We start from the raw sequence: 26,680 nt of genomic DNA, 5'->3' as shown, positions 1-26,680 counted from the left end.
CTCAGAGCACCCACCCAGACCATCCCCCTGTAACCCACCTAATCTACTCATCCATGAACACAATGGCAATTTAATGTGGCCAATTTACCTAACCTGCACATCTTTGGACTGTGGGAAGAAACTGAAGCACCCGGACGAAACACACGCAGACGTAGGGAGAACATGCAAACTCCACACGGAGTGTGGAATTGAATCCAGGTTGCTGGCGATGTGGGGCAGCCCTGCTAACCACTGAGCCACGATGCTGCCATGGTCGCCCTATGCCAAACATGAGGGCATTCAAAACTGTGCTGCCATCCTTCTTCACATAAGTCAACTTGCTTGCCCTCCTCTTATCTCTCCACCATTCCACTGTTTGGCTGTGTCCCTTCAGCTACCTGGGCCTGGTAAGCTCTGGAATCCCTTTGCTTTAACTTTAATATTTATCCTCTCTTCCCACCTTTAACTTGCTCCTAAAAATCTTACCTTTTTGAATTAAGCTTTTGGCTCGCCAGTCTAACATCATCTAATGTGGCTGGATAGTAAATTTTACTTTGTGGTGTACTTTGTAATGCACTAGTATTTTTTTTTACATTTTTAAAAGCAGTGTATAAATCCACGCAGGTATTACTGAAATGCCTTGAGACATTTCGTGACACTAACGGCATTATGTATTTGTTTTCTTGTTAATCATAACCAAAACATTATTTTTTATTATACTGTAGGGTGTTTCCACATTTCCAGTAGTCTGAGCTTGGAAATTACACAGATCATTCGTCGCAAATCGTTGAAATTCTAGTCACAACAATGAAATTGGCAGCACTTTCAGAAATATTGCAGCCTTGCTTTGAAGATGGATAGCACAGTATGTGCAGCATCTGTGAAAAGTGACTACAAGTGCTTGATCAGCCTGGCTTAAAATTATACATTTTTATTTCCACATTTCTTGATTGCTGTTGTCCTTAAATAACCTGGATAAGCCTGGTTGAACACTTCGCATTTCTCCACCCTTAAAAGAGAAGAAAAGGAGGAAAAAGTTTATAAGATTTTGTAAAGCTAGAAAAGACTGATCAATGAAAAAGTTTGTAACGGTTTATTCATTCGTCAGTTTTGAAGAAGGGTCACTGGATCCAAAATGTTAATTCTGCGTTCCCAGATGGTGGCAGATGCCAGAATAGGGAGCGAGGGGGAAGTGGATCCACCTATCTTCTCCTCTATCCATCTTTGATCTGCCTCCCCCTCTCTCCCGAGTTATTTCAGAACCCTCTCCCCAGCCCCCTTTTCTGATGAAGGGTCTAGGCCCGAAACATCAGCTTTTGCACTTCTACGATGCTGTTTGGCCTGCTGTGTTCATCCAGCTCCACACTTTGTTATCTCGGATTCTCCAGCATCTGCAATTCCCATTATCTCTAAGGCATATGGCATGCTTCCTTTCATCGGTTGGGGGAGTAGAGTACAAAAATTGCCAAGCCATGTTGTAGCTGTATAGAACTTTTGTATGACCGCGTTTAGAATATTGTATACAGTTCCAGTAACAATGCATTCAGAAAGATGTGGAATCTTTGGAGAGGATACAGAAAAGGTTAACCAGGATATTGCCTGGTTTCGAGGCTGTTGGCTGTGAGGTTGAACAAAACTTGTTTTTTTTTTCAGTTGAACATCTGACCTGAGGGGCGACCTGATAGAGGTTTATAAAATTGAGAGGCCCAAATAGAATGAATGGCTGGCGTCTTTTTTTATTCAGGGTAGAAATGTCACTTACGAGGGGACATACCTTTTAAGGTGAAAGGGGGGAAAGTTTAAAGGAGATGTGAGAAGCAAGTTTTTGTTTTACACAGAGGGTAGTAGTGCTTGGAATGCTCTGCCTGAGAAAGTAGTAGAAGTAGATAACAACAGCTATGTCTAAGATCCATCTTGACAGATACAAGAATAGGCAAGGAATAGAGGGATACAGACTGCTTAGAGACCAAAGGCTTTTAGTTCAGAAAGGCATCATATGTTGGCTCAGACTTTGTGGGCTGAAGGGACTGTTCGTGTACTGTTCTTTGTTCTCCAGGTGGATTGACAGACTACCACCTGTGCCGGAATAATTCTGTGATATTTCTGGTACTTTCACCAATTGCATTAAATCAGACCTCATTACTGAATTTTTGCCACTAGAACCAATTTCTCATTATTTACTCTGTCAAAACTCTTAATGATTTTGAATACCTTTTTATCAAATCATCTCTCAGCCATGAGTTTCATAAGTAGCAGTTCAAGTTTCTCTATTTTCTCAATAAGAGTTCTTTCTTCTCTGATTCTACACTGGCTAAACAGCTCTGCATGGCCTTGACATCATTCTGAAAGCTTGGTGCCTGTAATTGACCATAATGCTACATCTGGAGTGATTGTTCTATAATGATGAAGCATCACTTCTTGCTTTTGTACTCAGTGCAACTGTTTACAAAACCAAAGATCAATTTGCCTTTTTAACAGCTTTTCAACTTGCCCTGCCCTCTTCGAAGGCAATTGCACCTAAATTCTCAAGTTGTTATTTTTGTTCTGTGCCACTAGAGACAAACTAATTGACCTGGCAGACCATTATCACTTGCTTGATCAGTTTCAAACACCCTCCCCTTGAGTCTCAGAACTTCTTTCAGATCAGAATAATGCAATCAATATTCATCAACAAAAGACATAAATGCTTTTTTATAAAATACTGAACAAATATCTGAATGAGGTGTCGGCGGATAGCTCCTTCATCCTTCCATTTCCTGACCGTCAGCAATTTTGTCAATCTTCATTGAGTTAAACATGCAACAGGCAGGTAACACCTGACTGGTTAGGAAATATATCGTCGTTCCTTCAGTGTCAGTAGATCAAAATCCTGGAACTCCCTTCCTAATATCATTGTGTTTGAACCTACGCCAAGTGGACAGCTGTGATTGAACAAGGCAGCTCACCACGACCGCCACTACCATCACCTTGAGGGAATCTTGGAATGAACCATAAATGCAGGTCCATGGGAGTACCATTTCAAATTCTCCCTCGAGTCGCTCACCATCCAAATTTGGACGTGTCACCATTCCTTCAGTATCACTATCAAAATTATGGAACTCCCTCCTTAACAGCACTGCTAGTCTACCTGCTGAACATGAACTGTAGTGGTTCAAGAAGATAGCTCACCACTACCATCACCCCAAGGGGAACCTGAGATTGGCAAGAAGTGCTGGTCCAGCCAGTGGTGCCCTCGTCCCTTGTATGAATTTAAAAACACGCGTTAAATAGCACGTGAAGTTGAAGCTTTTTGTTTTACATTCATCGGGACTAGGATGCAAGAAATGTTGTTTGAGTTTGTGCTAATGTGGTGCTAGGTGTATAAACCCATATGTACCAATGACTAGCAGATTGTACTAAACAGCACATTCCTTGAACTGTTCACAGTGCTCAGCGTGCTGACTGTGCTCAACTAACCGTGCTTGTGACCTTCCGGTCACCATGTCCATCATTAAATAGGATTATGCTATTAAATAACAACATTTACAAATAATCCAGCTCAGAAATATACTGGAATCCAATTTAATATTATTTGAGCTTGCAGTGTGATTCACTTGTGCATGCAAGAAGTTGTATATATTCACAGGCGTCCTGGACTATGTCAGCAAAAGGAATTTGTCCACATGGCAGTTTTTTCATCAAAGTTATGTCGAGTGTTATTTCCTCTGCAATTTTCCTAGCAATGGCAGTATCCTGACCAATCAGAATTTATCTGGCAGGTATGAGTTTATTCAGCTAGGAGTGACACATAGCTGTAAATCAGCCAAGGGAAAGGAGGGAGGAACGGGGGGAACGTTAAAGCATTAAACCTGAGGAAACTTGAAATCCTCAGGAAGTTGTACTAAGCAAATTGTTGGTGCTGAAGACTATCAAGTTCCGTAACAAATCCTGATCCTTTGGTCTGAAAAGAAGCGACTAGTGAGTTAGTTATGTCTCAGTCCTAGGCTCAGGGAACATTCCATTAGATTGGAGAATAGGGTAAGTAGCTCCCTTGTTCATAAAGCAAAGGAGGCAGAAGACAAAACTGCAGGCCAGTCAGCTTTAACATCTCTTAAAGAGAAGACATCAGATGCTACTAATAAGGATATCATGGCAGGACACTGAAAAATTAAAGTTAATTCAGGAGTGTCAGCATAGCTTTGTGAAAGCAAAATCTCGTTTAACCAATTTGCCAGAGTTGTTTGAAAAAATAGCATGTTGGTAAAAGAATCAGTGGGCAAACTGTGCTTAAATTTTCAAAACACACTTGATAAGTTGTTTGATAACCATGTGTGGGGCTGGATGAACACAGCAGGCCAAGCAGCATCTTAGGAGCACACAAGTTGACGTTTCAGGCCCAGACCCTTCATCAGAAAAAAGTTGTTTGATAAGGTTTCATTAATTCGTTCAGGAAATAAAAGCTTGTGGTGGACGGGGCTAACATAATTAAGATTAGCTAGCTAATCCAAAACAGAATGGCATAACTGACCCATTCTTTGGTTGCAAAGATGTAAGAAATGGCATGTCACAAAGATCAGTGCTGTTGCCTCAACTTATTACAATTGACCTGAATGAAGAAATTGAAGGTATTCTGTTAACTGCGCTGATTATGTAAAGATAGGTAAACAAGAACGTTGTGAAGAGGATATGAGGCTACAAAGAGGAAAAAACTAAATCTACATAAGTGAGCAAATATCTGGCAGATTGAGGCTAATTTGAGAATATGTGAAACTGTCCATCTTGGCAGGGGTGGAAAAAAAAGCGTATTATCTAAATGGTGACAGGATATAGCATTCGTTTCCTTATTTAAGGAAGGATGAAATGTGTTAAAAGCAACTCTGAGAAGGTTTAATACACTGATACCTGGAAGTGTTGCTTGCCTTTATGGGGAAAGGTTGGACAAGTTTATTATTTGAGGGTTAAGTACGTTTGGTACTCTACTTCAAGGTATTGGAAGCAGAATTCTTGATTTTTTTTGAGGTAGATAAAGCTGGACTCTTGATGAGAAAGGAGTTGGCAGGTTATTGAGAGTAGGCATGAATGTTAACTCCACTTACTTGCCACTGATGTGTTGTAACATTGAGCTGTGGAGTGACACAGGCAAATCCGTATTTCAGTGTAGTAACGTTACTCACTGAATATTTCAGCTGAGGGAGTGAAATTAAACCAAAATCTCTGTCTGCCACCTCAAGTGGGTGTCAAATCTCATCATGATTTTGAAGGAATCTTCCTAATATTTATTGTTCAGTCAATGTCACCGAAATGGTATCGGGCCACTTATTTCATTACCATTTGTAAGAACCTGCTGTGGTCGCGTAGGCAGCTATGTTTTTATGTTACAGCATTGAGTACATTCCAAACAAATACTCCAGTAGCTCTTAAGTACTTGCAAGGCATCCATGGTTGTGAAAGACACTATATAAGCGTAAATTCATGATTTGGCAGCATCTGTGAAGAAGACTCAGAGTTAATGTTTTGGTTCCAGTTACCCTTCCGCAGAACTGATAGTAACTAGGAAAACATCGGTTGTGTAAGGATCATATATAAACTGATGTTTTCCTTGTGCTCCTGAGATGCTGCTTGGCCTGCTGTGTTCATCCAGCTTCACACTTTGTTTCCCTAGCTACTATTGGTTTTGAGGAAGGGTCACCAGACCCAAAATGTTAACTCTGATGTTTTTCTTTACAGATGCTGCCAGACCTGCTGAGCTTTTCCAGCAACTTCTGCTTTTGTTTCTGACTTATAGAATCTACAATTGTTTAGGTTTTCAGATTCACGATTTGCTTTTTACAGATTAAAAGCATGTGTTATTGCAGATAATTTATGACTCTTGCTCTGATTTTTTTCTTAGTCCAACATTTTGCCGTAGCACAGATTTCTCTTGAATGAGGCTGACAGACTTCACAAATTTGGCTTTGCTGGTAGGACATGCCTCATGGAAGTCTGCACTTGATTTACTCCCTCTGTGGAAAAATACATTCAGAGCTTCCCATTTACTCTGGATAGGGACAGGTTGTGCATACTGTAAAATCATGAAAATCTTAGATATAGGATGTTTTTGTACCTGAAATCTGAAAAAAAACTACAACATGAAGTGACCAATTAGCCATTGTGCTTGTGGTGCCAACTGTTCATATTTGCTTATCCATTCATTCCCTATATTCATTACTTTTCAATGGGAATTGAATTATAAGTTATTATTTCTACCTGTGGTTAAACTTTCTGTGGAAAATAATTGATTTCCCACCATATTTCTAATGATAATTGGCCATGACGCTTGTAACTGATTAAAGTATTGACCAATGGTGACAGTCTTTCTATTCAAAAACCTTTTAATCTGTTTGAAAACTTCCAAACCACTTGGACCGTGCTTGACAAAAGAGATCCAGTCTTTCTTTCTAGGTTTAAGTTCTCTTTCTGGCATTTCATTCAATGAATTATAAGTTTATGGCGCAGTAAGTGAACATCCTTCCTGCTAGCAGGGGTTTATCTAGAAGTGTTGACTGTTTGTATCTAATCAGGAGAGTAAGTGAGAACAGAAGTGGTTTATTTAGCCTACCTCCCGACTGAATCAAGTTCAACAACTTTAGGGCTTAAACTCTCCCATGCTGTTATCCCAAGCCAGGAAGAAGTGTCCCAACGCAAAATGTCAGCTTTCCTGCTCCTCTGATGCTGCCTGGCCTACTGTGTTCCTCCAGCTCCACGCTGTGTTATCTTGTTGTCATGTTACCATGTTATCACACCACCAATTTTTAGCCGCTAATATCCCTATTAACAGCTGTTCAGCCGTTCAGCCTTTCATCCACGTTGTTATTCAGTCTTTGTCTGACTGCTGTTCTCTCTTTTTAGACACTCTCCCCACCTATCGTTTACTCCTTACCCCCCCCCCCGCCCGATCTTCTGCATATAAATTGATATTCTTCCAGCTGCCATCAGTTCTGAGTAAGGGTCACTCAGCCAAATAGGTTAGCTCTGATTCCTCTCCACAGAAGCTGTCAGACCTGCTGAGCTTTTCCAGCACTTTCTATTTTTGTCTCTGATGTAGAGCATCCACAGTTCTTTTTAGTTTTTATTTGGTTAATTTAATTCCTCAAGCCGATTCCTTGACAAATGACGGGGAACCTAGACAGAGGAAATTGGAGGTGAGTTTTGATGGGGTGTGTCTGGGATGTTAGTGCCGGTGAGGAACCAAGTGTAGGCAATAACCCAGCGACATTGAGTGTCTGTTCTTTGAAGGCTTGTTGGTGAGATAGAATACTAAGAAGTGTAAATGAAAAACCCTTGTTCCTGATATTGGAAAGAGGGTGACTGGTAATGTATTCTGACTCATTTGGATGCCTGGTCTAGCTTTTGCACATTTGCCAAGAACACACAAAGCATAGAGGCATTTTGAATGTAGCTGTGTAACCTAAATGGGCAATTAGAATGAAAGAGAATTAATTAAAACAGTTTACTAGCAATAGAATAAGCTCTCTTGTGATTTTAGACAGGAAGTAGATTTAATAGATGGTTACTTAATTGGTGTTGGATGTGTGGGGGATTGGTGTGATGAGTTGCAGCAAATTGTATGTGGTTTAACTGAAGCACAGCATTTTGCTGTGTTCAGTCTGAACAAATTGTAAACCTTGTGTATGTTGTGGGTGGGATCATATGTAGAAAAGAAGAAAAAAGTCAAAGTTGCAATTAGATAAGCTTTTCAGCCTGGCACTGAGCTCCCTGGGATAACCTGCCAAATACCAGTTGGCACAAATTCAGAATTAGTGCTGCAAGAGAGCTTGAGCTCGGGAATTTTTTTCCATGGAAAATAGCTCTTGGGATATTTTGCCAGATGCAATTATTAAAACCAGGTGAATAAAGATATACAAGAGGGAGTTAACTAAGTGTTTCAGGGAAAATGAAAGGCTGCAAAACATTTCTAAATCTTAGGAAAGAGAACAGAAATGTGGATTCAAATAACTTGTATCATAGATAACACTCTTAGTTGGCTGGAGAAACTCCTGTTATGCTGAAATCTGGGATTCTCAACATTTTGAGCAGTGGCTTTGCACTTTTTTGAGGACGTCAAGCAGAGTACTTGCAAATCCTGATATCTCCAGGGGTCCTGTGCAAAGGATATATTTTTATGTAACACTGTCTCTAATATAGTGTCAGCAACCAACTAAATGATGTGTACCAAGACTCTCATCCGCCTAGCTGAACTCGTCACTGTCATCCGCCTAGCTGAACTCGTCACTCTCATCCGCCTAGCTGAACTCGTCCTCACCCTCAACAACTTCTCTTTTGACTCCTCCCACTTCCTACAGACTAAGGGGGCGGCCATGGGCACCCGCATGGGCCCCAGCTATGCCTGCCTCTTTGTAGGTTATGTGGAACAGTCCATGTTCCGCACCTACACAGGCCCCAAACCCCACCTCTTCCTCCGGTACATTGATGACTGTATCGGCGCCGCCTCTTGCTCCCCAGAGGAGCTCAAACAGTTCATCCATTCACCAACAACTTCCACCCCAACCTTCAGTTCACCTGGGCCATCTCCAGCACATCCCTCACCTTCCTGGACACCTCAGTCTCCATCTCAGGCAACCAGCTTGTAACTGATGTCCATTTCAAGCCCACCGACTCCCACAGCTACCCAGAATACACCTCCTCCCACCCACCCTCCTGCAAAAATTCCATCCCCTATTCCCAATTCCTCCGCCTCCGCCGCATCTGCTCCCACGATAAGACATTCCACTCCCGCACATCCCAGATGTCCAAGTTCTTTAAGGACCGCAACTTCCCCCCACAGTGATCGAGAACGCCCTTGACCGCGTCTCCCATATTTCCCGCAACACATCCCTCACACCCCGCCCCCGCCACAACCGCCCTAAGAGGATCCCCCTCGTTCTCACACACCACCCTACCAACCTCCGGATACAACGCATCATCCTCCGACACTTCCGCCATTTACAATCCGACCCCACCACCCAAGACATTTTTCCATCCCCACCCCTGTCTGCTTTCCGGAGAGACCACTCTCTCCGTGACTCCCTTGTTCGCTCCACACTGCCCTCCAACCCCACCACACCCGGCACCTTCCCCTGCAACCGCAGGAAATGCTACACTTGCCCCCACACCTCCTCCCTCACCCCTATCCCAGGCCCCAAGATGACATTCCACATTAAGCAGAGGTTCACCTGCACATCTGCCAATGTGGTATACTGCATCCACTGTACCCGGTGCGGCTCCCTCTACATTGGGGAAACCAAGCGGAGGCTTGGAGACCGCTTTGCAGAACACCTCCGCTCCGTTCACAACAAACAACTGCACCTCCCAGTCGCAAACCATTTCCACTCCCCCTCCCATTCTCTAGATGACATGTCCATCATGGGCCTCCTGCACTGCCACAATGATGCCACCCGGAGGCTGCAGGAACAGCAACTCATATTCCGCCTGGGAACCCTGCAGCCTAATGGTATCAATGTGGACTTCACCAGTTTCAAAATCTCCCCTTCCCCTACTGCATCCCTAAACCAGCCCAGTTCGTCCCCTCCCCCCACTGCACCACACAACCAGCCCAGCTCTTCCCCCCCACCCACTGCATCCCAAAACCAGTCCAACCTGTCTCTGCCTCCCTAACCGGTTCTTCCTCTCACCCATCCCTTCCTCCCACCCCAAGCCACACCCCCATCTACCTACTAACCTCATCCCACCTCCTTGACCTGTCCGTCTTCCCTGGACTGACCTATCCCCTCCCTACCTCCCCACCTATACTCTCTCCACCTATCTTCTTTACTCTCCATCTTCGGTCCGCCTCCCCCTCTCTCCCTATTTATTCCAGTTCCCTCTCCCCATCCCCTCTCTGATGAAGGGTCGAGGCCCGAAACGTCAGCTTTTGTGCTCCTGAGATGCTGCTTGGCCTGCTGTGTTCATCCAGCCTCTCATTTTATTATCTTGTACCAAGAAAGTCAGCTTTTAATCTGTTCTCATTTCTTTGTACATCTTTAGTTTTCATCAATTAGTATGTATAAAAGGATTAATCTCAAATGTTGGTTGAATGGCCTGCAGCTGTGCTACAGACATTGATGATGACCTGGTACAATAACAAATAACACCATAGTTTTAAAGCAGTAATTGTTTTGTTTAACTGAAACATGGCAAATTCTCAATTAATTTTGCTATACTGAAAAAGGCTAAAGCCTAAGTGTAAGCTGCTAAATTACACAACTTTCCAATATTAAAGTGAAGCTTATGAATTATTTCATAAGCGTGTAGAGTGATTTTCTTTTTTTCTTTCAGCCTTTGATATTAAATTGATACTGAGATTTGCCCGTTTATGGCTATGTTCTCTCATCTCTCATTCTTTTAATTTTTGTCCTTTTATTGTTTCAGCTGTGGGAATAGGGTCCTGGTGCTTCCATATGACGTTGAAATATGAAATGCAGGTGAGCAACTGCACAGCTATCTCATTCATTAAAATTTTGATGTCTTTGCTACCTGTGTACATCTTGAATATTCTTGGCATGTGTGACAATATAACATTTGATTTGATATATTATTGTCACATGTAGGGGGTGGCACAGTTGCTCAGTGGTCAGAACTGCTGCTTCTCAGCAGCAGGGAGCCAGGTTCAATTCCTCGGGCAACTGTGTGGAGTTTGCACGTTCTCCCTGTGTCTGCATGGGATTCCTCTGGGTGCTCTGGTTCCTCCCACAGTCCAAAGATGTGCACGCACGGTGGCTTGGCCATGCTAAATTACCATCGTGTCCAGGGATGTGTGAGTTAGATGGATTAGCCATGGAAAATGCAGGGTTACAGGGATAGGGTAAGGGATTAAGGCTGGGTGGGATGCTCTTCAGAGAGTCGGTGTGGACTTGTTGGGCCAATTGGCTTCTTTCCACACTATAAGAATCTTATGAAAAGATTCTATAATCTACTTGAGTACAGTGAAAAGTTTTGTTTTACATGCAGTACAGGCAGATCATAACATACAAGGACATACAGATCATAGAGTGATTGAACAGAAATAGGCATACAAAGTTATGGCTGCACAGGGTGTACAAAAAGCAAGATCGACATTAGATTTGAAATTTAAGATGTCTATTCAGCAGCCTAATAACAGCAGGGAGAAACCTGTTGATATGTGTGTCTAAACTTTTGATAATGTTGGCTGCCTTCCTGAGGTATGGGAAGTATAGATGGAGTCACTGGATGGGAGGTTGGCTTGCATGATGTTCTGGGCTGTGTTCACAACTGTTACCTTCATAAGAAGGAAGAGATGATGTTAAGTTCAGGTTTAAAACCTGGTCCACCAATGTTGATGTGACAGTCAAGAAAGCACAACAATACTTCTACATCCTCAGGAGGCTAAGAAAATTTGGCATGTCTCTTAGCAATTTTTATAGATGCACCATAGAAAGCATTCTATCCAGGTGCATCACGGCTTGGTATGGCAACTGCTCTGCCCATGACTGTTAGGAACTACAGAGAGTTGTGAACACAGCCAGCGCCTTCATGCAAGCCAACTGCCCCTTGACTCTATCTACACTTGCTGCTGCCTCAGAAAGGCAGCCAACATAATCAAAAACTCTTCCCACCCCAGTTGTAACCTCTTGCATTGTGCAAAAGATTCAAAAGTTTAAACCTGTGTACGACAAGATGCAGGAACAGCTTCTTCCCCGCAGTTATTAGACTCCTGGATGGACCCCTCAGAACGTGCTCTCTGGGCTCATTCTCTGCAGCCGTAACACACTGTTTTTTGCTCTGTTCTATTACCCTGATGCACTTTGAATTGTATGTCCCTGTCTATACTGGATGCAAAACAAAACTTTCATAAGTACCTAGGTACATATGACAATGATAAATCAAATCAAAAAATATGTAACCCTTCAAGTCATTCACTTTCCATCTGAATTCCACTTGCCCATAAAATTATCATATCTTTTTAATCCCATTACGATCCATAAACTATTGATTTACCTTCCTAAATGCTTATTATATTTGCATGATAACTTTCCACATTCATTTATATGATTTCCAGAGTGCACTGAGTAGCAATGCTTTCCAGTTTAAACATTTTACCATTTAAAAATATTCTGCTTTCTTATTTTTCTTTTCAAGATGGTGAATCTCATGATTTCCCACATTATACTCCGCCTATCATAATCTTGCTCACTCAGTTTTGTATAACTGTCCTTACAACTTATTTTTCTGTTCTGTTGATAAATTTGGACACCATATGCTTGGTGCCCACATCCAGGTTATTGATATTGATTGTTAATATAAAAGATCTGCAGGTCTAAAATAAATGCAAGGGTCCATCGTACGCTTTAACATTTCAATTTATTCATGTGGTCATGGTGCCATTTTCAACACATTAATCTGTTTAGTATTGATTTAAAAGTTACTAACAACCATCTCTACCTTGTTTGTCTTCTACAGCAAGGAGCATTTGTTGTCAGGGCAACCTACGGATTTATGATTGGATTTAGATTCTATTCATTTCTGGATTTTTTTTTCTGAGGAGAACTACACCCAAACCCATTTAGTCAGATCTTTAACTTTGATTAAATTGTGCACCCATGATGCTATTTCAGTCATTAAAGTCTGAAGCTCTGAAAATCTCTGCACAAACCCCTCGACTGCCCCTCCACATTCAATATTGGTAAATGGATATGTTTATGATTAAGCTCTTGGCTGACAGTTTTACCATTTCCTTTGGGAACTTGAGTTTAATAATTCTGTAGTGAAGAGACTGCTTACTACATTAAGGTGCTGTATAGATATCTGTTCATTCAGCAATTTCCAACAATATATACCCACATGAGTGTGCAACCTGCATGTATGATTTTATTGTCATGTGTACCGCAGCACAGTGAAAAGCTTTGTTTATGAGCAATACAGGAAGATCGCAGTAAACAAGGATGTACAGAACAAAAAGACTTAGAGGCATATTGGTTGCAATGGGCAGGGCATGCTCTAGGCGCGATCAATGTTAGCAAGATCAGCATTATTTGAGGCTAGAGAGTTTATTCACCAGTCTAACAACAGCTGGGAAGAAGTGGTTCCTGAATCTGCTGGTGTCTGCGTTCAGGCATCTGTATCTTCTGCCTGATGGAAAAGGTTGTAGGAGATCATTACCAGGGAGTGATGGATCTTTGATGATATTGGCGGCCTTTCTGCGGCAGCGAGCCATGTAATTGGAGTCCATGGATGGAAGGTTGGCTTACATGACGGTTTGGGCTATGCACACCACCCTTTGTGGTTTCTTATGGTCCCAGGCAGAGCAGTTACTGTACCAGGCCATTATATACCCAGACACTATGCATTAAGTCGTGCGTCTGTAGAAGTTGGTGAGAGTCCTTATGGATATGCCAAATTTCCCGAGCCGCCTAAGGAAGAACGTGTATTGTTGTGCCTTATTGACCATGGCATCTACATGGGAAATGCAGGACAGGTTGTTGGTTATCGTCACTCCAAGGAACTTGACGCTCTCCAGTCTTTTGACCTCAGTTTCGTTGATGTAGCTGGGGACGTGATCTCCTTCTTTCTTTCTGAAGTCATTGATTAGTTCTTTAGTTTTGCTAACATTGAGAAAGAGGTGGTTGTCATTGCACCGCGTCACCAAACCTTGATCTCCCTTCTGTATTTTGACTCGTCAGAGAAGGATATGTCTTTGCCTGTTATCTTGCTCTGCTTTGTTTTGTATCCCATAATTTAGGCCCCACCGTAAGTGGTGGGAGTCTGTTAGGTTTGGGCCTCTGTCTTGGTCCGATACTGCCTCTTGGCATCCTAATGGCTTTGCAGAGCTCATGTCTGGACTTCTTGTGTTGGTCTGGGTCATCTAACTTGAATTCTGCATGCCTGGTCTTTAGTAGGGAGTGGATTTCTTGGTTCATCCGAGGTTTACAGTAGAGAACTGCTCAGATTGACTTCTTTGATGCACAATCCTCCACGCATTTGCTAATGAAGTCCGTGATGGTGGCAGCATACTCGTCTAGGTTTTCCGCTGAGTGCTTGAGCACAGTACAGTCCACCGATTACATGCAGTCCCGGAGATGGTCTGCCACAGCCTCAGACCAGCATTGTACTTCCTTTAGTGAAGGGTCTTCCTGTGTCAGTTTCTGCTTATAAGCCGGGAGGTGGAACATAGCTGTGATCTGATTTTTCCAGAGTGTGGGCAGGGGATGGAGTGGCAGGCATCTTTGTTTGTGCAGCAATGGTCCAGATTGTTTACCCTCTGGTGGGGCAGGAGATGTGTGTAGCTGTAGCTTATGACTTATGGACAACAATGTATGCATGAATTTCACATATTGCATGTTTGATTTTGCTGAAACACTTCATTACGTAGCTGGGCTAGATTCAGCAGAACTGAAATAGTGATTTAAATAATTCAGTAATGTTAAAGAGTGTACATCATGTACTGACCTAAGCAACATACCAAAACTCCTTCAACAGCACCTTCCAAATCCAGAAGCTCTGTCAGCCAGAAGGGCAAGGAAACACTCAACACCAACATTTGCAAGTTCCCCTCCAAACCATGCACCATACCACTGCAATCACATCAATATTCTTTCACCATTGCTGGGTCAAAATCTTGGAATTCTCTTCTAAACAGTTTTGTGAGGGTATTTATGCTACATAGACTGAGGTGATTCAAGAAGTCTACTCACTGCTAGCCTCAAAGGGAATTAGCTGGAGGAGTCAGTTAGCTCAGTTGTCTGGTTTGCAATGCAGAGTGATGTCATTAATAAAGGTTCAGTTCCCACACTGCCTGAGGTTATCATGAAGGACTGTCTCCCAAAACATCTCTCTTTGTCTTGGGCAAGGTGATGGTTAAATCACTACCGGTTGTTTCTCTAAAGGGAGCAACCTCGGTCTGATAGGACTTTGACAACTTTGCCTTTTCCTAACTGTGCCTCTAAAATGGGGGAAAATTAAGCGTACAATTCTGTACTGCTGAAATTTAAAGCGTCAATACCATACTGCATACTATTTTACATTATTATAGTTTTCTTGTTCTTCGATTTCTCCATGAGTGCGCTGGTGCAAGCTTCCACAGCTTGTGGTTATCCAGTACTTTTCCCACATTTAATACACGAATTTTGTTTTTTAAAATGGTTCATTCATGGCTTCAGTGAATGGGCCAGCATTTATTGCTCATACTTGACTACCCTTGAGAAAGAGATATTGAGATGCTTTCTTGAGCTGCTGTAGCTCATTTGCTGTAAGTACCCACACTGCCATTAGTGAGGGAATTCCAGGATTTTAGCCCAATGATTGTGAAAGCACAGTAATATATTTCCAAGTCAGGACTGTGAAGACTTGGAGCGGAACTTGCGGACATTGGTGTTCCCTTGTATCTACTGCACCTGTTTTTCTGAATGATGGCGGCCATGTGTTTGGAAGGTGTTATCGAAAGAGCATTGGTAAATTCCTTTTGTGCATCTTGTAGATTTGGTGGTGGAGGGACTAGATGCTTGTCAGTAAGCTGGTCTGCTTTATCCTGAATTGTGTCAAGTTTCTAGACAGTTGCTGGAGTTTTTCTCATCCAGGCAAGCGCAAATTATTCCATAGCACAAGTCTTATGCCTTGTAGACAGTGGGTTGGCTTTGTGAATCAGGAGATGAGTTAATCACTTCAGGATGCCTAGTGTTTGACTTACCATTGTAGCTACAGTATTTGTATAGTTCAATTTCTGGTCAATGGTAGCCCCTACAATGTTAATGGTGTGAGATTCTACGGTGGTAATGCCAGTGATTGTCAAGAGGCAGTGGTTAAAATCTCTCTGCTGATGATTGATGCATGGCAGTTGTGTGGCATGGTGGGAATTGGCCCAAACCTGAATGTTGCCCACGTCTTTCTTCGTTTGAACGTTGACTACTTCGGAGTCTGAGAAGTTGTAAATGATGCTGAACGTTATGCAATCATCAACCAGCAACTCCACTTCTGACCTAATGATGGAAAGGGCATCTAAAGATGATTAGGTCGAGGGTGATACCTTGAGAAACTCAAGGCAGTTATGCTGTTGTAATAAAGTTCTTACCTCTGGGCCAGAAGCCTGGATTCAAGTCCCACCTGCTCCAGAGGTGTGTCTCATTCTTCTGAATAGATTGACTTTTCTTTAAAAAAAGAAAGCATTTTTGCAGACACTGATGTAATAGGTTAGTATTCCAGTCTGTGAACTAATGCAGTGGAGATGAGAGTTCAAATCCCAGTGTGAAATTTAAAGGCTCTTATGGTTCAGTGGTAATGTCCCTGCCTCTGAGCTAGGAGACCTGTCTTCAAATCCCAGCTGTGCCAGAAAGAGTGTAATGACATCTGTGAGCAGCTTAATTAAAAGTCCCTGATAAAGTACTGCAGAGGTGTCCTGGAGCTGGGATGATTGACTTCCAACAGCCACAACCACGATCCTTTGTGCTAGATGTGACTCCAGTCAGTAGAGTTGACCTCTTATTCCCATTTGAGTCTTAGTTTTGCCAGAGCTCTTAATGCCACACCCAGTCAAATATGGCCTTGGTGTCAAGGCAGTCGTACTCTCCCACTTTTGGAATTCAGCTTTTTGACTGTTTGAACCAAGGCTGGACTGAGGCCAGCAGCTGCATGGCCCTGGCAGGACCCAAACTGAGTGTCAGTGAGCAGGTTATTGCTGTACAAGTGCTGCTTGTTAGCACTGTTATGATTTCTTACTTGACTTTACTGGTGATTGGAAGTAGACTGACAGGTGGTAGTGGTGGAATTCCTAGTTTTAACAGCGTTCTCTGCTGATGTAGCTGAAAAGTATCTGGGATATTGTTTTTTTCTGCTGTCTTCCTGTATTGAAGGGGAGAGAAGGGAAATGGAATTTGACCAGGGATTCATTCCTTATTACTTTCTGGACACTGATTTTGTAGTATGCATAAGTGGACTTTGAACAAGATACATTGGGGCTTGGGTATGATCTATTTCCATTGAAACTCTGCTCCTTGTCCCCTCACCCTAATCAAGGTTGCATGACCTACAATATGCGCAAGTGTTGGGTATGTTCCTGTCTCAACATCTTATGTTCATCTTGTTCCAATTGGCTTGCAAATTTTTCATGCTTAAGTGCTTCCACTGGGAATTGAAGTGGTCCTATTGTTACTGCAAATTGTTGGTGTCATATCCAAATCAAAGTTTATCATCAATCTTCAAAGTGATGAAGGTTTACTCTGGTATTTGAGCTTCATTAATAAATTAGGCAATTATTTAACTATCTTCTTGTTGTTTACAGGAAATTATCAGAAAAATGTGACATTGAAACATGTAAGGTGACGCTAGATGACCCAAAGCTTGGTGCAGGCGTTGAATTTATGATCCAGTTAGCTACGGGCATGGCAGCTAGTAACAAAACCAAGAAAATTTGATTTGTGTAACCAGCCGATTTAGGGGAGCACCAAGAACTTAAGGGTTGCAAGGCTAGGGGAGATTAAAGATGTAACCTGCTCTGCCCACAATGTCATTGTGATTCGCACCTTAAGAATGACTGACTACTTTACTGAGGTACTGAATGACACCTCATACCTGTGAGGCTGTGTATTTGAAAAAGAATAGAATTTTTCCCCCTATAATTTATGATGGGTATCTATGTTCTGAAGAATGGATGTAGATTTTAATGCTAAGTATCCAAAGGGCATTGGTGAGTTGAAAAAGAAAGATTGTAAAGAAGGAAAAGATGTGTGATAGTAATTGTAAGCTTTGAAAGAACTTGGATACTGATAAAGGATGAAATGTTTTTTGAAAATATAATTGAATAACTTGACAATAGTTTTTGATCTTAAAAATAATTTTCTTTGTCATTATGAGGGGTCAGTTGGCTGGACTGCTGATTTGCAGTGCTATGTAATGTCAACAGAGCGGATCACCCGTCAGCTTTTGTGCTCCTGAGATGCTGCACTCTCTCCCACTTCCACCTCCCATCTCTCATTCCTCCCCCCCCACCCTCATCCCCTTGTGCTTCTCCCCCATTGTGCTTGAACACCCCCCCCCCCCCCCCCCCCCCCCACCTCTGCGTCTCTCTCTGGGAATAATTATTTTGTTAAAGTGTCTTGAGCGTTTGTTTTTGGCATCTCTTTCTGAGCAGTAGACGTTTCTTGTGACTATTGAGAGAATACATATAGCCGTTTTTTTAAAAATTTCTGTCCTTCTCATGAGTTTACTTTCAAATGATTTGTATTGCTGTTACTTTCAGACTTGGAGCTACTGTTGTTCACTGTCAGAATATGCTTGTAAAATTCTAGTTTATTTGAGCTATTGAGTGACAATGATCTTTTAGAAAATAATCTTCCAAATCAGAAATTCCTATGACTTTATAAGCCACAGAAGTAAGGTTTTTTGTATGTTCCATATGTAATCAAGGCATTTGACTTGCTACCCATTGTTGCGTAAGTAGTGAATAGTCTTATTATAATATAAATTCTTCCATCCCCCGCCCTTTCTCATTCAGTTGCCTTTCCACATGTGACGGCAGACCTGTAAGCCCCCTCACAAGTGTATGTGGCTGGATTGTTAAAGTTAACAAACTATTTGAATATGACAACATCACAGATTTTATCCTGACCTTCTCTAGAGTCTACAGCAAGAATAGTAAACAAGATAATGATCAGGGCAGGGACCTAGCCTGACTTTCTGTTCCCTCTTCAGTTCAGTAACTCACAGACCAATCTAGTTAACATTACCTATCACAATTAAGCCTGCCAATTACTAGGTGGTGCATTTACACATTTGAGGCAAATGACATGCCAGGAGCAGAAACTTGTTTCAGCAAGTTGTTCTTAACTTTTGCAAGAGTTGAATTAACTTGAATTTTTACATATCCCTCATTCACTAGGTTTTTCTTCTGGATATTTAATGAAATGAGGGTTTCACGTTGACTTGCATATTCTTTGTAAAATGAACTTATTTTCTTCAATGATTTGTTATGTGTCACACACAAGGAATTAATCGTGTTTTTGATGTTTTCTGCAGCACTATCCAGTTTACCTAATCTTCATGGATACAAAACTGGCTGTCCAATAGAAGACAGAGGGTGGTAGTAGATGGGAAGTGTTCAGCCTGGAGCTCGGATACCAGTGGTGTTCTGCAGGGATCTGTTCTGGGACCTCTGGTCTTTGTGATCTTTATCAATGACTTGGATGATGAAGAGGAAGGGTGGGTTGTTAGGCTTGCTGATGGCACGAAGGTTGGTGGAGGTGTGGACAGTGTGGAAGGCTGTTGTAGGTTGCACCGGGACATTGACAGAATGCAGAGCTGAACAAAGAAGTGGCAGATGGAATTCAACCCAGAAAAGTGTGAAGTGATCATTTTGGAAGGTTGAATTCGAATGCAGAATACAAGGTTAATGGCAAGATTCTGGGCAGTGTGGAGAGACCGAGGGATCTTGGGGCTCACGCCCATTGATCCCTCAAATTTGCTACCCAAGTTGATAGGCTTGTCAAGAAGGCGTATGGTATGTTGGCTTTCTTTGGCAGGGGAATTGAGTTGAAGATCTATATGCAGCTCTATAAAACTCTGATTAGACCACACTTGGAATATTGTGTTCAGTTCTGGTTAACCCATTATAGGAAAGATGTGGAAGCTTTAGAGAGGAAGCAGAGGAAATTTACCAGGACGCTACCTGGACTGGAGGGCAGGTCTTATAAGGAAAGATTGAGGGAACTAGGGCTTTTTTATTCATTAGAGCAAAGAAGGATGAGAGGTGACATGATAGAGGTGTACAAGATGATGTGAGGCAGAGATAGAGTGGATAGTCTGAGACTTTTTCCCAGGGCAGAAATGACTATTTCGAAGGGGCATAATTTTAAGGTGATCGGAGGAAGGTATAGGGGAGATGTCAGAGGTAGGTTCTTCACACAGAGAGTGGTGGGTGTGTGGAATATGCTGCTGGCAATGGTAGTGGAATCAGATACTTTAGAGACTTTTAAGTGACTCTTGGATAGACACGTGCAGGACAGTAAAATGTAGGGTATGCAGGAGAGATTGATCTTAGTAGGATAATAGGTTGGCACAACATCATGGGTGGAAGGTAATAAAATGTGAAGCTGGATGAACACAGGCCAAGCAGCATCTCAGGAGCACAAAAGCTGACGTTTCGGGCCTAGACCCTCCTTCAGAGATGGGGATGGGGTGAGGTTCTGGAATAAATAGGGAGAGAGGGGGAGGCGGACCGAAGATGGAGAGAAAAGAAGATAGGTGGAGAGGAGAGTATAGGTGGGGAGGTAGGGAGGGGATAGGTCAGTCCAGGGAAGACGGACAGGTCAAGGAGGTGGGATGAGGTTAGTAGGTAGGAAATGGAAGTGCGGCTTGAGGTGGGAGGAAGGGATGGGTGAGAGGAAGAACAGGTTAGGGAGGCAGAGACAGGCAGGGCTGGTTTTGGGATGCATTGAGGGGAGGGGATGAGCTGGACTGGTTTTGGAATGCGGTGGGGGAAGGGGAGATTTTGAAGCTGGTGAAGTCCACATTGATACCATTGAGCTGCAGGGTTCCCAAGCGGAATATGAGTTGCTGTTCCTGCAACCTTCGGGTGGCATCATTGTGGCACTGCAGGAGGCCCATGATGGACATGTCATCTAAAGAATGGGAGGGGGAATGGAAGGGCCTGTATTATGCTGTACTGTTCTATGTTCATCTTTGACTTACCCCTTTCAATTCTCCAGTTTTCACTGTCTCCCCCTCCAGTTTAACCTGTTGTCCTTTATCATGTTAAAGTGAGATGACAGGTAGGAATGTAGAAGTACTGTCACCTTCAAGTCCTACACCGTCGTAACTTGGACATGTCTCTGTTCCTTTATCACCACTGGGTCAATGTTCCATCAGTGCCCAATACCATTCATTATGGTAGATCCTCTGATCCATCTTCTCAAACAACAACTCAGGATGGCCAGTAAAGATGAAATTTACTGGTAAAATCCACACCCCCATTAATAAAAGGGGTGGCGCAAAAAATAACCATGAATCGTGATTTATGACCAGAATGCTAATTATTAATCAGATCAGTGTGTGACTTGTCATTTAACCTTCAAGTTAATGCACATCAGGGTCTCTGGTGGTGTTACTTACCAAGCAGCTGAATGTGGGTGTCAGCACAGAACAAGGCATTTGTTACAATGTGGAAAGAGATTATTTAGCCTCTCAAGTCTGCACTAGCGCTTTCTGAGCCTCTCATTTAGTCTTATTTTCCTGCCTCGTTCCTATAACTATACATATTTTTCCTTTTCAAATAACTGTCTAATCTGTTTTGTAGGTCTTGACTGAACCTGCCTCCAAAACACACTCGGCAGTGCATTTCAGAGCCCAACCACCTGCTACATGACAATATTTTTCCATCTATCATTTGTACTTTTTTAACACTTTAAATCTGTTACATTTGTTCTTGATTCTTGCAGTGAGAACTCTTTTCCTATCCATTTACTCTGTCTAGACTCCCTATCATTGTGAATATTTCAACTTCATCTCCTCTGAGCCTTTGTTTCTCCAAGGACAATAGTCCCAGCTTCTCCAATCTGTTTTCATAAGTAAAATTGCTAATAACTGGACTCTTTCTTGCAATCCTCTTCTGTGCTGTATCCAATACTTTCCTAAAGTGTGGCACCCAGAACTGACATAGTACTTTTGCTGAGAGGCCAAACTTTTATTTTACAGAAGTTAATGTAATCTCCTTCTTCCTATATGCAATTCCCTTACTATTAAAGCCAAGGATATTGTTTGCTTTATTAACTGTTGCATAATTTGCCCTGCCACAAATCCTAACCCAGGTCCCTCTGTTTCTGCAGTCCTTTTAGAGTTGCACCCTTTATTTTATATCACCAGTGATCTTCCTGCCAAAATGCATCCCTCTCACGTCTCTACACTGATCATTATCTGTCTCCTATCCGTTTGTTCTGCCAACTTGTTCACAATATTTCCAACTTCTGTATCATCTGTAAAGTTGGAAATTGTATGCAAAGGTTTTGATCAATATAGTATATAGAAAATCAGTTTCCCTGGGCTAGTGCTAGAATATCTATGACAGACCTTTCCCCAGCCTGAAAACTGTCCTTTAACTGTTCCAGCATCTCCAGTTCTTGGGCTGTTACTTGCCCCATAATTCTTTACAGATGCAAGGCCAAGGGGAAAGAAAATGAAAAGAGAAGTTTCCCTTTTTGGTTTAATCTTTAAATTTAAGTTCATCTTTTTCTATCTTTAAATCAATTTTATCTTGTTAAAGTGAAACAAACTGATTTTGCGTAATTTTTGTTCTGGTGTATCAATAAACTCTGATGTTCATGCTCTTACATTGCTCATTGTAGTCTTTAATGCCTTTTTTCTCTAGGAGTGTGTGTTGAATGGAAAGGTTGACTGAAGCAGAAAACCACAAGCTAAAAGCATTTTGTTTATAGAAGGATTATGAAGTCCAAAATCTCCAATATCAAGTATTTTTTAAACTAGTTTCTCAGACTTTGGAAATAGGGCATCAACAGATGAATTATTGCTGTTTATTCCAATGAAAAGTTCCAAGGTTTTCAAAAGTAGTCTCAATTAAGGAATAAAATAGTGATTTTCATTTGCATGTTCACTTTGGCTCTTCAAAGCTTTGCTCCTCTTTCAGAATGCACTCTTGTATCGTTGGAAAGCTAATGGCTGTATTTGCTGTTTAAGTTGCTTAATCCTTTAAAATCAATTGATAGTTCTAGGAAACGTTCGGAAGCTGATTGTGAAGCTTTTTAAAACTGAAAATAGAAATGCACTTCAATTAGAAAAAAGCGTTTTGTTCCATTAGTCTGCAGGTGCCTTTAAACTAGTATAATAGCATAGTTAACATTATAGACACCTTCAAACTATTCTACACAGGGATTATATTAGATATATCTTGACAATAAAATTCATTCTCTTATTTTCAATTTTTGTCCTAGTTGTTGGATGAACTTCCCATGATCTACAGCTGCTGTATATTTGTCTACTGCTTGTAAGTACTTGAGTAGCTTTGGATTCTCATCAGAGTTCCTGACTAATAACTAACTGGAATATCTAATTCATGTTCTGTTTACATCAGTAAAATCTTAAACATCCAAACCTGCAGTAAAGAAATCTAGTTAATTCATAATCCCATCACCTAATCTCCTCTGATAATGAAATGTGAGGCTGGATGAACACAGCAGGCCCAGCAGCATCTCAGGAGCACAAAAGCTGATGTTTCGGGCCTAGACCCTTCATCAGAGGGTGATGAAGGGTCTAGGCCCGAAATGTCAGCTTTTGTGCTCCTGAGATGCTGCTAGGCCTGCTGTGTTCATCCAGCCTCACATTTCATTATCTTGGATTCTCCAGCATCTGCAGTTCCCATTATCACCTAATCTCCTCTGTTCTCTTTTCTGTTCAATCAACTGCTTTGGTTCCCATTAAGAGTATGTTTCAGCGTTGAAATCAGAAAGGAATGCTCAGAGTCTTATGTTGCACAGCTTCTTAGCTTAAGATTTTTTTTTTCTTCTTCTTTTGTGTTATATGTTTGACAATGCTGTGAAATAATTTTAAAAAAAAGCCTGTCAGCGTATCTGTCAAAACAGGCTAGATTTTGGCTGCAATTAACCTATCAAAATATATCACAAAACTCCCACATTGACACTTTGGTTATTATACTACAGTAGAAGTTTTTTAAAAATCTGAAACAAGATCAGAAATTACCGGAGAAACTCAACAGGTCTGGCAGCATCCATGGTAAGAAAGCAGAGTTAACATTTTGAGTGCAGTGATTTGGTTTTGATGTTATTATTGTCACATGTACTGGGATACAGTGAAAAGTATGGTTTCACGTGCTATCCAGGCAATTCCTGCCATTCATCAGTACCACAAGTTAATAGAGTAGAATGCAGAGTATAATGTTACAGCTGCAGGGAAAGGTTTGATTCCGGCCTTGGGTGACTGTCTGTACGGAGCTTGCCCAATCTCCCTGTGTCTGCGCGGGTTTCCTCCGCGTGCTCCAGATCTTCAATTAGAAACTGTCAAAGATGTGCAGGTTTGGTAGATTAGCCATGCTAAATTGCCCATGGTGTCCGGTAATGGATAGGTTAGGTGGATTAGCCATGGGAAATGCAAGGTTGCTGGGATAAGGTTGGAGGGTATGTGTGAGTGGGATGCTCTTTGGAGAGTGGGTGTGGATTTGATGGGCTAAACAACCTGCATCCACCCCGTAGGGATTCAGTGATTCTAGGTATGCTCAAAAGTCTGAGAACAGCATGGAAGAGACTTCTTGAATCTATGTTGTTTTGTGTTTTCAAACTTAATATATCTTCTGCCCAATGAAAGAAGGTGGGAGAGATTATAACCAGGATGGACGGTGTCTTTGATTATGTTTGCTGCTTTCTGTGGGCAGCAGGAAGTCAGTGGTTGGAAGGCTAGTTTGTGTAATGGACTGGGCTGTGTTCACAACTGTCTGTAATTTCTTGTGGTCTTGGGCTGAGCATTTGCGGTATCAAGCTGTGATGCATCCAGATAGGATGTCTCTGTCTGCATTTATAAAAATTAGTAAGAGTCGTCATAGACGTACAGAATTTCTTTACCCTGCAGGAGGAGTAGAGATTGTTTGTTTTTTTTTTAGCTGTAGTATCGACATAGATAGACCAGGACAGATTGGTGATGTTTACTCCTAGGAACCTGATGCTCTCGACTATCGCTGCCTCAGCACCATTGATACAGACAGAGGCGTATCCTCCGTTCTGCTTCCTGAAGTTGATGACCAGCTCCTTCATTTTGCTGTCTTTGAGAATTTGTCTTTATACATTGCCACTGAGCTCTCTGTCTCTTTCTTGTACTATGTCTTGTTGTTTAAGATTCGACCCACTACGGTGGTGTCATCAGCAGACCTGTTGGAGTTGGAGCGGAATTTAGCCACAGTCATGAGTGTGTAATGCGTATAGTAAGGGCTGAGTACACATTCTCGTGGGACTCTAAGGCCAAGGATCCAGTTGCAGTAATGGATGCAGAGTCCTAGGTCTCGAAGTTTGGAGATGAGTTTTGTTGGAATTATGATGTTGAAGACAGAGCTAAAGTAAATAATTAGAGGTCTGGTATAGGTACCCTTGTAATCCTCATAACAAAGGGATGAGAGTAGGGTGACAGATGGCATCAGCCATAGACTTTTAGCAACAGTAGTTCACGAAAGTGGATCAAGGCAATCTAGGAGGCTGCAGTTGACGTATGCTAAAACTAACCTCTTGAAGCACTTTGTAATGATTGATGTCAGAACTCATGAGGGAGGGATGCATCGTTGCCAGCGATTGTACTCCGCTTTGCTTTGTAGCCTATTCTTCAGTGACCCTTCCGCAGAACACTTGACCCTCTTGTAGGCTTTGATTTCTGTGTCTCATTGTTAGATTGCACTGGCAACCTCATTGACTGAGACCAACTCTAGTTCAAGCAAAAGATACCGTAACTCTTAGCCAACTGAGAAAAAAATCCAGAGTTGAGATTACAGTTCGTTTGCCAGTCTCATTGTGGTTGCTTTTTTTAATACAAACTAATTAGCTGTAGAGGAGAAGCACTACAGCACCACGTACTGGGGTAGCCTCTGTATACCTTGCGACAGGCAGTCATTGTTCACATTAAATGTTTACAACTTTTATCAGTGCTGTATAATGATTAAATAATGATCTTAAATATTGATGTATTAGTTGCTATGTTGACTGAGAGACAAAACAGACTGTGGCAAGAGATGGAGTACTGTGTGCAGTTCTGGTTGCCACATTCCAAAGCATCCACACCCTTTTGGTAGAGGGTGCAGAGGAGGTTCACCAGAATGTTGCCTGGTATGGAGGGTGCTAGCTATGAAGAAAGGTTGAGTAGATTAGGATTATTTTCATTAGAAAGACGGAGATTGATGGGGGATCTGATTGAGGTCTACAAAATCATGAGGGATATAGACAGGGTGGATAGCAAGAAGCTTTTTCCCAGAGTGGGGGACTCAATTACTAGGGGTCATGAGTTCAAAGTGAGAGGAGGAAAGTTTAAGGGAGATATGCATGGAAAGCTCTTTACACAGAGGGTGGTGGGTACCTGGGACACGTTGCCAGCGGAGGTGGTAGACGCAGACACGTTAGCGTCTTTTAAGATATATTTGGACAAGTACATGGATGGGCGGGGAGCAAATGGACACAGACCGTTGGAAAATCGATGACAGGTTAGACAGAGGATCTTGATCGGTGCAGGCTTGGAGGGCCGAAGGGCCTGTTCCTGTGCTGTAGGTTTCTTTGTTTCTTTGTTCTTTGTACACCATTTGCAATTCTGTATATCTGATGAGTCAGTTTCGCTCATAGTTAACCATTCGGCGAAGATCAGAAGTACTGTACCAATAAGCTGTTCAGCCTATTCAGTGAAAATGGTAGGGAGTCTTAAGAGTCACAATGAGAATTCTGAGATAACACAGTGTGGAGCTGAGGAACACCTCAAGCCAGGCAGCATCAGATCCCAACCCAAGAAACCAGTTTTTATGTTGGTTTGGATCAGTGAGTTGAAATTAAGAATTGAACTTTGAACGCACCTTCCTTACTAGTCTAAGGACACTGTAGATGATTGGCACTGATTAGTTGCAATCTGGCTATTTGGCAGCTGATTGGATGTTGCATCGGTAAATCAAGGGAGGACTAATGCTAACCAGCCAACCACAGAAACAAAAGAGAGAGAACGATTCTGACTGGGTTTGACAGGTGATAGTGCAATGCCT

At 42.1% G+C, this 26,680-nt stretch overlaps 1 protein-coding gene across 2 annotated transcripts in view; it reads left to right on the top strand.

The window, feature by feature from the left end:
• The window catches only part of acer3 (alkaline ceramidase 3), a 188,718-nt gene that overhangs the window by 41,802 nt on the left and 120,236 nt on the right, over nt 1–26,680 (top strand). For both annotated transcript variants that reach the window (XM_048532130.2, XM_048532129.2), the window contains exons 3-4: nt 10,366–10,418; nt 22,881–22,933. In XM_048532130.2, the coding sequence (XP_048388087.1) occupies nt 10,366–10,418; nt 22,881–22,933 (106 nt within the window). The remainder of the gene's footprint in view (nt 1–10,365; nt 10,419–22,880; nt 22,934–26,680) is intronic.

Source organism: Stegostoma tigrinum, chromosome 6, assembly GCF_030684315.1.
Source record: "Stegostoma tigrinum isolate sSteTig4 chromosome 6, sSteTig4.hap1, whole genome shotgun sequence".
NCBI classification, from domain to species: Eukaryota; Metazoa; Chordata; class Chondrichthyes; order Orectolobiformes; family Stegostomatidae; genus Stegostoma; species Stegostoma tigrinum.
This window is presented reverse-complemented; position numbering and strand designations above follow the sequence as displayed.